Source organism: Temnothorax americanus, unplaced genomic scaffold (assembly GCF_048541705.1).
Source record: "Temnothorax americanus isolate GAGA-0224 unplaced genomic scaffold, ASM4854170v1 Scaffold23, whole genome shotgun sequence".
Classification (NCBI taxonomy): domain Eukaryota; kingdom Metazoa; phylum Arthropoda; class Insecta; order Hymenoptera; family Formicidae; genus Temnothorax; species Temnothorax americanus.
This window is the reverse complement of record NW_027509371.1, coordinates 1,912,071-1,922,968: the sequence shown is the minus strand read 5'-3', so window position 1 is coordinate 1,922,968 and position 10,898 is coordinate 1,912,071. Positions and strand designations below refer to the sequence as shown.

The 10,898-nt window shown below is 40.6% G+C and overlaps 1 protein-coding gene across 6 annotated transcripts; it reads right to left on the bottom strand.

Moving 5' to 3' along the window:
• Positions 1-887: 887 nt before the first annotated feature.
• On the bottom strand, positions 888-10,666 carry Mbd-r2 (PHD finger protein MBD-R2). Of its 6 annotated transcripts, none has more exons than XM_077407995.1 (17): positions 10,187-10,666; positions 7,269-7,773; positions 6,945-7,079; positions 6,784-6,810; positions 6,090-6,190; positions 5,823-5,929; positions 5,140-5,542; positions 4,941-5,055; positions 4,569-4,861; positions 3,413-4,147; positions 3,170-3,301; positions 2,908-2,991; positions 2,425-2,710; positions 2,182-2,319; positions 1,703-2,097; positions 1,329-1,586; positions 888-1,248 (listed from the first exon to the last, which is right to left on the bottom strand). In XM_077407995.1, the coding sequence occupies exons 1-17, from the start codon at positions 10,467-10,469 to the stop codon at positions 1,124-1,126; spliced, it is 4,122 nt and encodes a 1,373-aa protein (XP_077264121.1). In that variant the 5' UTR covers positions 10,470-10,666; the 3' UTR covers positions 888-1,123. The 6 variants fall into 6 exon arrangements, with proteins under 6 accessions (XP_077264121.1, XP_077264122.1, XP_077264125.1 ...); XM_077407996.1 differs by having other exon boundaries at positions 5,844-5,929; XM_077407999.1 differs by lacking the exon at positions 10,187-10,666 and adding an exon at positions 9,374-10,033.
• Positions 10,667-10,898: the final 232 nt, after the last annotated feature.

The following is a 10,898-nucleotide window of genomic DNA, read 5'->3' as shown; positions in this document are numbered from 1 at the left end:
ACGCAGAACGCCTGTATTAAGCTGGCCACACACACTTTCCGTAGAACGTAACAGTAGGATTTCGACCAATCACGTTGCTCGATTCGAAAACGTACGGCCATACGTTCCCGAATCGAGTAACACGATTGGTCGAAATCCTACTGTTACTGTTACGAAAAAGTGTGTGCTGGCCACCCACCCACCCACCCACCCACCCACCCACACACACACACACACACACACACACACACACACCACACACACACACACTTTTCGTAGAACGTAACAGTAGGGTTTCGACCAATCGCATTGCTCAATTCGGCAGTCTGTAATCGTAGAAGTAAGAATCGAGCAACACGATTGGTCGGAACCTTACTGTTACGTTCTACGAAAGTAGTGTGTGCCCTGCTTTAAAGACCTATTCTTTTTTAGCTCTTCTTGCCACGGTTCATCTTTTCTCTTTTTCTCTCCAACGTGAAAAGAAAAAAAGGAGAGATGAACCGTGCAAGAAGTTCAACTAAAAAGAACAGACTTCAATATATCGGATTTGTCCCCTGTAGCTGCATCGCGTTATACTTTCGACAAAATTAATATAACTTAAAACATTTTTAATGTAATAGAGTACAATCATCTATTTATACCTTCCTTTGATCGATCTAATGTTATAATGTAATGATGTAATGTGTACTTTCTCTCGTCAAACTCGGAATTTGTTGATTGAATAACTTTACGCCGCGATGCTCGTTTGGTCGCTAATCTCCTACTTTGACGACAGGAATTCTATTGCCACCTATTAAAAAAACATTTCTTTGGTGCAAGAGTCGTGTGACAATTGCGAAATTTCATTATTATTCTGTATTTCCAAAAGTCCCATAGAAACACCAGGCATAAAACACACACACGACAAACGACTTAGAAAATATTTTATCTTTTTACTTTTTTTAAATATTGTGTTACAATTCTCTAAAATACATTCTAAATGCGAAGTCAAAAAGATTTAACAGCCATCTTAAATAATTGAATTTTATTCCTAGTACGGTAGATGACAAATTGAGAAACGTTACTTATGTCTATACTATCTATATCGTCTATCTGCACGTGTAAGTATATTGTAAAATACTCTCAAGTTTGAGAACCTACGTTTTCAACACAATGCTGCTAGTTTCCGGACCGTATTCAAGTCACGAAGGAGCATTTGTACAGTCTGCTTAGTACGGGGTTGAACAAGCGGATCCGATACGAGTTCATCCGGGTCCATCGCTTCTAGAGCTGCACATTAAAACGCATGGAATGAACATTTGTTGAATGCGTTTTAATACGCGTTTTTTCAATGCCTTTATATTACATACCAAAAATTTGCGCTTCTATGGATGTTAATCTCGAATCGATGTGACACTGAAAATGCTCAATATGCTCTAACAATCGCATTCGGCATTCAGCTGGATCAATCGGTGCCTCGGGTTCTGGTATAAAAGGCTGCGGAAGCGCGGAGACTTCATTTTTTACGTTGCTTATGCTTGATTCTTGTTGAACGTTGTTAACAGGCGATCCAGAATTGAGATTCTCAGATACGGGATCATCAATAATAGTTTTCTCAGCTAATAAATCTGCATAAAAATATCACATAATATGTAAAGTTTGTGCAGTTATTTATTTATTTATTTGTGTTAAAAGTTTAGTCCTGTGAAAAAAATGAAAGACCGAATAAATACATTTTTTTTACCTGCACTCTCCGTTTTAATGTCTGATGTAGCACTCTTTTCCTCTTTTATGTCCGAGTTACCACCCGTTAACGCGTCTAAAAGTATATGACTGTCCTTTGAATTCGAGCCTTCCTTCTTGCTGATAATCCTGGATTCATCAGAATGCGTGCTATCTTCTTCCAAAATTTTCATCAATTCCGAATCGGAAGCGATTGATTTTTCATCTTGATCGTCTTTTATAGACAGCTTGATATCTGCCTTCGTCTCGACACGTCGCGGAATCTCCGAATTTGTATCGGTAAAACTCGCCGCTTTAGTTATTTCCATCACTGGTACCGGTTCCATGTCTATCTTTGGTACATCCATTTTCTCCCAATTCTTGGCCCAAAGATATAATTTCGGGTGATCTTTCTTTCTATATAAATTCAAGCAAATTAATCGTTATAGTGCAGACATAAAAACTTTTCCAAGAAAAGAGACGTATAACTTTATAACTTACTCTGCCACGTTGATTTTTACGCGCAGACTGTGAAGAAGTTGTTGAATTTGTAAAAGTGCAGCAACCAAGTCATAAGAACGCTTCAACATTGCAGTCCTTTGATTTATCTTATGCTGATTTCGAGTTCGGTTAGACAAGCTGCAAATTAAAAAATAAATAAATAACATATAAACAGATTACTATATATAAATAATTATAATCACACGCAATCTAAATATAAATGTAAATACATTAATAAATTACCTTGACAATTTTCCTTCCTTAATCCAGTCCTGATCGTGATAATATTTCTTAGACGGCCGTAGTCGATACGGATTTTGACATACATAACAAATGTATTTCTCAGGAACGTCCTTTTCCTTTTCAATAAAATTACAATGTCCATGTTGCCAGCAGAGACAGAGATCGCACTGTATCATTAAACCGTCCTCTTCCATAAAACCACATGTGCAATTTATTATTTCTTCTCTCCGAAGTTGTTCTACTTTTACCAGTTCCCCGTTAATCATCATCATCACTCCTTCGCTTCCTGTGATAAGTCATCACATTTATATATAAAACACTCATATAAATAATTTATAGTAAAGAGACGCGTGTGGTGAGAAGTATCAAATACGTGTCGTGTTTCTTGCGAGCACATAAAGTAATACAACGAAAATAAGATTGGCAATATGTGAAATCATAAAACAAAATCGATAAAAGATAAAAAAAAAATAAACAATGTACCTTCTGCATCATTATTAATATCTGTTTTGATTGCATCCCCTTTTAAGGGATCAGCTTTTTCAATGCGTGAATCATTTAGTTGACCTAAGAAACAACAGAAATAATAGTAAATATTATAACGCATTTTACTTTAAGGGATCCCATGTATATATAGCTGCATTAAATTAAAAAAAAGAAAAAAGAAAAAAGCTATCTAAAACAAAATAATTTTGACTTTCGTAACGTATCGTTTTGTAAAGTACGGCAAAACGCTCGCACTTACTATTCTGACTATTTTCGTCGCTCTTTGAGTCAGATTTTCTACGGCTATATCTATACATAAGTGCCGTAGGTCCTTCGACGTCCATAGCACTGTCGTCTTGATCACCAAAATTGTCGGTAAGATCTGACATACCTAGCCAAAGAAATATTGAATGCTGTATATATTATTTTTTTTCGTAAATTAATGAAATGTAGAACTTGTCTTAGAACACAAGTCTTTTAAGAAAACATGAAAGCTTCTTACCATGTCGTTTTTTTGCTTTAGCCGGCAAGTCCACGCTATGTTCGGTAAGTTGCTTTTTCTTCTGGTTTTTTACACGCTCACCGTGCGCCGTTTCATCCAAAGATTTCGTCCTGTCGGCTCTTTGCGCCTCCGATGTCGCAACTGGTCTTACAGGCAATAGCGTTTTAATCCCACCCTGCGCTTTTTCCTCTTTCACTCTCATGTCAAATAATGTACCAGGGGACAACGCGCAGACGTTTTCTCTTTTCCTTTCAATATCGTCGTCTATCTCCATACTGTGATTAGATATTTGTGACATTGTTTCAAGTTTCGTATCTTCCTTCTGCAAATCATTACACTTTTCTGACTGATCCAATTCCACTTCTTCCGGCATCATCGGACCAGGTATTAACGGAAATGTCGGTTGCATAGTATTAACCGCTGATTGTAGTAAAGTAGACGATGATTTCTCAGGAAGAGATTTCTTCTTCGCGGATTTATTTATTTTCTCTGAGAACGTTATTGATTTTTTTGGAATTATATCCTCTACAGATTCCCCAATCGTTCTTGCGTAAGCCAGATCTTCAACTTTGGGAGTAGAACCCAGAAACTTGGAATATTCAGGATGGTAATGCTTGATATGCATCTGCAGTAAATTTTCCTTTCGAAAATTCTTGTTGCATCCTTCCTTGGGACATTTATAAGCGCTGTCTTCCATTTCCACACGAAGTCCACCACGAAGTCCAATAAAGACGGCTGTTTGAGAAAATATTAAATAAATCGCATTATAAAGTGTTCTAATAGAAATTCATCCATATAATATCGAAATAAATCTATTAAATTTTGCCAAAAATTTTGTTTTAGATATGCTTTTTTTCTAATTTCTAATAGATTTATTTCTATTGTTATATAACATTTAAAAAATCCATCACATATAATCTACTCTATTTAAAAAATAAACAGGATAAAAAAAAAATTAACTTTTAGAAAAGAATATATAAGTCGAGACTATGTAAATCTACATTCCTTCGCTAAGTCTATTTAATTTTGTAAAAAAATACATATCTACGAGTACTTACAATAAATCATCTCTGGTAAATTAGTGGAATGTAAAAAACATATCGCAAAGATTAAAATGTAGTGCAGATTAAAACGTAGTATATCACAGAAATCTTACCACCATCTGTAGTAGATGTAGTAGGCGTCGAGGGGATAACTGGAGTATCGATACTGCTCGTCATTGTAGGAAGTAATGTAGTCTCTGGTGTGGACGTTTTCGTTTTAGGCAATAAAGTTTTGATCTTCTTTGGTGCCTCCGGTGTAACTTCCTGCTTCACACGATGAGCATGGTTTCGCTTCCTGCGATGTATACAAAAGTCGAATTTTTCAGGGTCGAAATCGTACTGCCCCTGATTCTCCATAAATACTCTGATGTCATTTCTTGATCTGAACTTCTTCCCGGTCTGCTTACTTTTAAGAAAAATGTGATTATACATAAATTGTATTATTTAACATAATTATTGCTAATAAAATATATCTTTCGTCTTACTGTATAAACAAGACGTCCCATTTTCCAGCAGATGAGCCAGCTTTCCTTTGCGTAAAGTGTTTTTCCCAACCGGCAGGCAATCTCTTATCTGGTACTATTATAGATCGGCGTGGTCCTGGAATAAATTTTCATGTTACGTTAAAACATTATTGACACGTTTACGAGATGCAAAAATATTTTTTAATAAAATTGCACTAACCATCATTACCATCTACGATATAAGATTCTGTTCCTCGTGGCTCTCCATCAATCCATTCGGGACCGACGTTTTCCTCAGGATCCGTTTCGATCTTGGGTACTTCCTTCTTGCTTTTCTTCGAATACGATTTGATTTTCAAGGAACTGGTTTCGAAACCTTTCAACAAATCTGTCCCTGGATCGTAACAGGGACCATATAGGGTACCATCCATCTCAATCTTGCTCTCCGCAGAGCCTTCACCACTTTCCTTGACGACAGTTTCATCCTTCTTTGGTGCTTTCTCAGTATCGTGTTTCGTGCGTTTCCTCGAGTGAATGTTAAACAACTCCATAACTGTGTGCCTCCGTTTCTTATCCCTTCTTTCTTGTTTGCTGCCGATATATCCATCCACTTCGTTTAATTGCTGTTTATGTAAAATAAAAAATCAATTTACAAATGACGTAAACATGATATAAATCTTACGGAACGTACGTTCAAGAATCTCAATTAAAAAATTTCATCTGCAGTACACAGCTTGTTCCAAGTTTTTGCCACAGAATCACTTTTTACATTCTCATGGCTAGGCTGAGGTGACAATTGAGAAATAACACAAGGTGATACTAAATCCAATGTGATTATCCACCACTTGGCTCTATCAACTCAGATGAGATTTCTTTAGGTAACTTAAGAAACAACAACATAACCTCAATCTGGGAGTCCTGTACCTTGGTCGGATTTGCGGCGATCTTGGTCATTTTCGACGACTTGACGATCTTCGCGTATCCATCGTCGAACAGCACGTTGTACCTGTCTGCGAAGAAGATTTTTACTTAGAACTACCTCCGCGCGCCATCGGGCCAGAAAAAAACGTTACATCTACAGGCTTGTCTCCGACAAGCCAAACGTCAAATCCACGGGAACGCAGTCTAGCCTCTTCCGCTTGCGTCTAGGGGTTAGGTTAGGTCGCTTACCATTCGTCAGGACCGCGCTCACTTTGGCTGGATATTTTTTGCCGTCCGCCCACGTAGCGAGTATCCGCTCTCCCACGGAGAACTCCCTCATCTTCGCCTCCCTGCAGGTGCGAAATCCTGGCATTACACACGCGAATGGAGAGCTCGTGAGAGCGTGGGGTTCAACGAAACGGGGGAAAACTGCGAGTGAGGGTTGGGGTGGGGGAGAGGAAGGAAAAAATACGAGTCTCGCGCCGTTGGGGTTTCTCATCTTCCCCCTCCCCTCTCCTCGAAAATAACATCAGATCCTAGATCGTCAAAGTACAATTGTTTTGGAGACCAATCTGGAGCCGAAAGACGGATCCAGCAATGTTTTGGTGCAAAAGAAAAATTGTTGCAAATTATATATTTTTATTTTTATTGTATTATATATTTTTGCTCGTGCACCATGAAGGAAGCAGAGTCGATGTATATAGTGAAAAGTGTGAACATTTGTGTGTTTCGTTGCTCGAGAATATTTGGAGAACGGGCCGATATATTCGCCATCGCGCCATGCCCTTGCAAAGATGATCAGTATGGGGGTTTTAAATTATAGTTCTCATACTTAACTCTCTTTGTTAATTGCAGCACACAAACAAGTATGTAAAATAATGAAATTACTACTGTTACTATCAGGTACCAGAACTACCTAATCGTTAACACAATTTTCACTTACGGAGATGGCGGGGTCCAAGCTTGTTCGCTTTAAGGAAAGACAAAATACAATGGCTTAAGATTCAAGTTCATTAGGTCTTTGAGAAAAATGTAGAAGTGAATTAAATAAATTTTGTTGACGCGCGTTACAATTCCGACGACTGAATCGTTATACAAACTTACTTTTGTGGGGATTGCAATACGCGAAGCCTGGAGCTGTCCATCGGTATCCATTCGTCAAATCTCGAACTCCACTTGTCGAAGTGTATCAAAACTTCCCTTTCGTCCCAATCTGTTTCTACCACTTTTGCGGAATACCTACAGAAAATACCGCATAAATATTAATCAATATATATTTATTTTGTACGAGCGAATAACGCAATATTTAAACGCGCAATTCACATCTCGTCTACGTAAGGCACTTTTTGTATCGCACGATAACTTCTCACAGTTTTCAGAGGAAAACTGAGATATCTTTTTATTGAAATTTTACTCGACGATACTTGCCACTTTTCGTTAAAGTCTTTCGCTTCCAATTTGGCACCGGGGAAAAATTTCAAACCGCCACGATTCAAAACCTTTGGTTTCAATTCTTCCGATTTGTCGAATTCCTTGTCGCCGGGTAATTTTAATGCTTCCTTTAGGTCTTTGGCACCGGTCTTCATTGCCGTTTCCGGTTCGACGATACCAAGTTGCATCGCTACTGTGTTCACTTTATTGTCGACCGAATTCTCGGTCGATCTGTCCTTCGCGGATACCTTGCTCTCTTCTCTTGGATTTGTCGCTTTATATTCATTATCCGTTACTTCCGTGCTGTCAGGGAGATTTAAGGAGTCTGCCGACGACTCGGGTCTAGAATAACAAGTCTCGCCGCAACTGTCGGATTTAGGTGTTCTCGCCTCGGATAACAACGGCGAGGCAGAATGTTCCAAATTTAGTATTTCCGAATTGATCAGGTCCAAGTCTTCTTGAGCGTAGGATGTAGAAGACTTCACGGACATAATTACAGGATCTGTGTGAAAGGGCAGAAAAACAATAACGATAATTGTTCGCCAATCTTGATAAGAATATATAATTATGTACGTATAAAATTCAGGCACAATTTTTATCCATGCTTACATATCGCAGGAAAAATGATATGAAATAAAATTGAGTCCGATAAATTTATTTTACGAAATCGTATTCTTCTGAAGAAAAAGAAACGTTTTTATTTTTATAAAACTGACTAAATCCAGGTATATATAAAGATAAACTGATGGGAAACGCATATACATAGGATATCCCAAAATATCAAACGTTTTATCTTTGTAATATAGATAGATTCTTTATCTCCCAACTTAAAAAATTGACCGAAAAGTATATGTATTTGTTTCGCCAATAATTATTAAACGAGAAAGACTCTATTTTTATATTCGACAACGTTTGGCTAATGTGACAATTCGGTCTTCAACCGACTTTTACCTAACAGTATATTTTGATAGATCATGGCATACTTTCTTTGTAAACTTTTTGAATTTTTGCAATATCTTCAAAATTGAAGAAAATATAGTACACGAAAATGTGCGTGACGTCATAATGTTGTTGCGAAATCTTTTGAAGTTGCCGTCATCAAAGAAACTTTAAAAAGCTATAACTTTCTCAAATTTGGGTTTTTTTTTTTAATTCAAAAAGTACTAAAAATCGGCTTAGATTCTCTACATTAATTATGGATACCGTTTAATAAAAAAATTTTACTTGAGAACCCAATTGTCACGAAATTAGCCAAACGTTGTCGAATATAAAAATAGTCTTTCTCGTTTAAAAAATTGAATTAAATTTGTCTTTCCTCTCTCCTGAGAATTGTGGATTTTTTAGTCGCGACAGTACTTATAAGGATGTGATATGAATACAATCGGATTTACGACATGTTACAGCGAAGGCGTAAACATTCGGTAATTACATAACTACTGGTATAAATATATAGGTACTTATTTTAGATTTTAAAGAAATATAAGCGCTGGTCTACAACCTTGCTTTAAAGGGTATTTAAGCTTTGAGCCGTAAGAAATTGACCAATCACAGTGGAATGTGAAGAGAATACTCGACTGTGATTGGTCAATTTCTTACGGCTTAGAGCTTAAATACCGTTTAAAAGCAAGGTTGTAGACCAGCATTGAAGAACGAAAATGTCAACATATTCCTTGATACTGTGCACTTACCAGCAAATGTATACGCTTCGTTAAAACACTTTAGTAAAAGCATACCGATTGATACAAATTTTATGCAAATTGCATACATCATTAACAAATAGTTCATTAATTAAGCCGAATACAATTCGATACTTTTTTATTTAACTGAAACAAAGATGGGCTCTATAACATGATCTTCAATTTTTCAAGTGTACAAAAGATGACCAAGTTCTTAGTAAAAGCTCAGCCATTCTTAGCAAAGTATGATTTATTCAGTTTATTGCATCATTTATTGCAACACACACTAGAATTGCCATTCTGAATTGTACATGTTATTCGCGCATACTCTTGCTTTTAAAATAAGCCCATACATTTGTCGGTAAAAGTATATAAACTATTTCGATTTCTGGTACTTTTAAATGACAAAGTTAACATACGTAATACGTATAAGCCTCTCTAGGGAGCGTATTACTGACACGATTATTGATGTCATGCCTTCACTGTAAAAATAATGGCTCGTCGCGCTTGCGAACAGGTATACCGGCTTGGCGAGTTATCGCCGGCGAACGTTCGAACGTCGCGGGTCACTCGATCCTAGGATCCTTATTCTCTGCCGTGCCGTGCGTTCGTCAACGCCGGCGGGCGACGGTGGCGTGACGCGTGACACACCGTCGTGAAACACCGGCGTGCCGTCGCGAGGAAAAAAAGCGCGCTCGTAGAACTACCGGCATAACGCCGGCGCGACGTGACACGTTCTCTCGGCGGAGCTCTCCAAGCTGGCGCTCCTATACTTCTCGAACACGCGCGACGAGGAGAGGATCAGGCGGTGAGATGGGTGAAGGGGGGCGGGGGGCACCGCGGGAGGAGGACACGCGGTAGAGCGGAGCAAGGGCGGGAGGGGGAGAAGAGACGGACAGAGACGGAGACGCGCGAGACGCAATGCCCGTGTCACACTAGCGATTGGCGATTGCGTCTACGTTTGCGTTCACGTCTCTCGACCAATCAGAAATTAGCTGCTGGCGATTGCGATTCGCGATTTCCGTTCCGATTGGTCAAAAGACGTAGACGCAAACGTAAACGCAATCGCCAATCGCCTAGTGTGATACGGGCACACAACTACGTTGCGTTTTCACGCCCGACGTGCAGTGCACTTCGCTCTCGCTCGCGGCACCAGGCGGACGGACGTGTCGTCCACTCGTTCCCCCTCTCCCCCCCCCCGCCCGTCCGGCCGCTGGCCGCACAACATAACACACGTACCGGGATGCTCGTCGTAGTCCGCGAACACCGTGGGCACGCTGCCCCTCCTGAGCAGGAGCTTGTGACCGCCCCGCGCGGTCTCGTAGTCGGCGCGTTTGAAATGCCTATGGCAGACGACCTGGCCTGGCGTCGGCTTGAAACTCTCCTCGAAGCCGCCGCTGGCCAACCACCTGTCCCTCAGCGCGGCGTCCTTGGGGAACTTGTGCAGCGGCAGTCCTTTGGCGCGCGCCTCCCGCACGTCCGCCTTGCAGCTTCGCACGCAGCATTTGCGCGCCATTCCCATCGCCCCCGCCGCCGCGGTTACGGCGGACGATACCCTCCCCCTCGGCACCCGAGCGCGGTATACGCCGCCGCTTCGTCTACACCCCGCCGGCCGCTACATAGCGGTATAGCGTCGGCACTCCGGCGGTATACGTTCCGCCGCGCGGAGACCGGGGAGACGTTGCGCGTTTCCGCGTGCGGACAGCGCGGACGCTCGTGGAACACGGCACACACACGCGCACACACGCACTCGCCACGTTCCGCGTGGATCACGACCTTACCGCCTCGCGCGGGATGCGCGAGTCTCTCTCTCTCTCTCTTTCTCTCTCGCCGCGCGCTCCGCTCGGTGTGTTGCGCCAGTGAATACTTTGTGGAACACCCGCGAGCACCCGCGAGGGACCGACCAATCGTTTCGGCTACACGCGCGACACTGATCAACCGATCGATACGG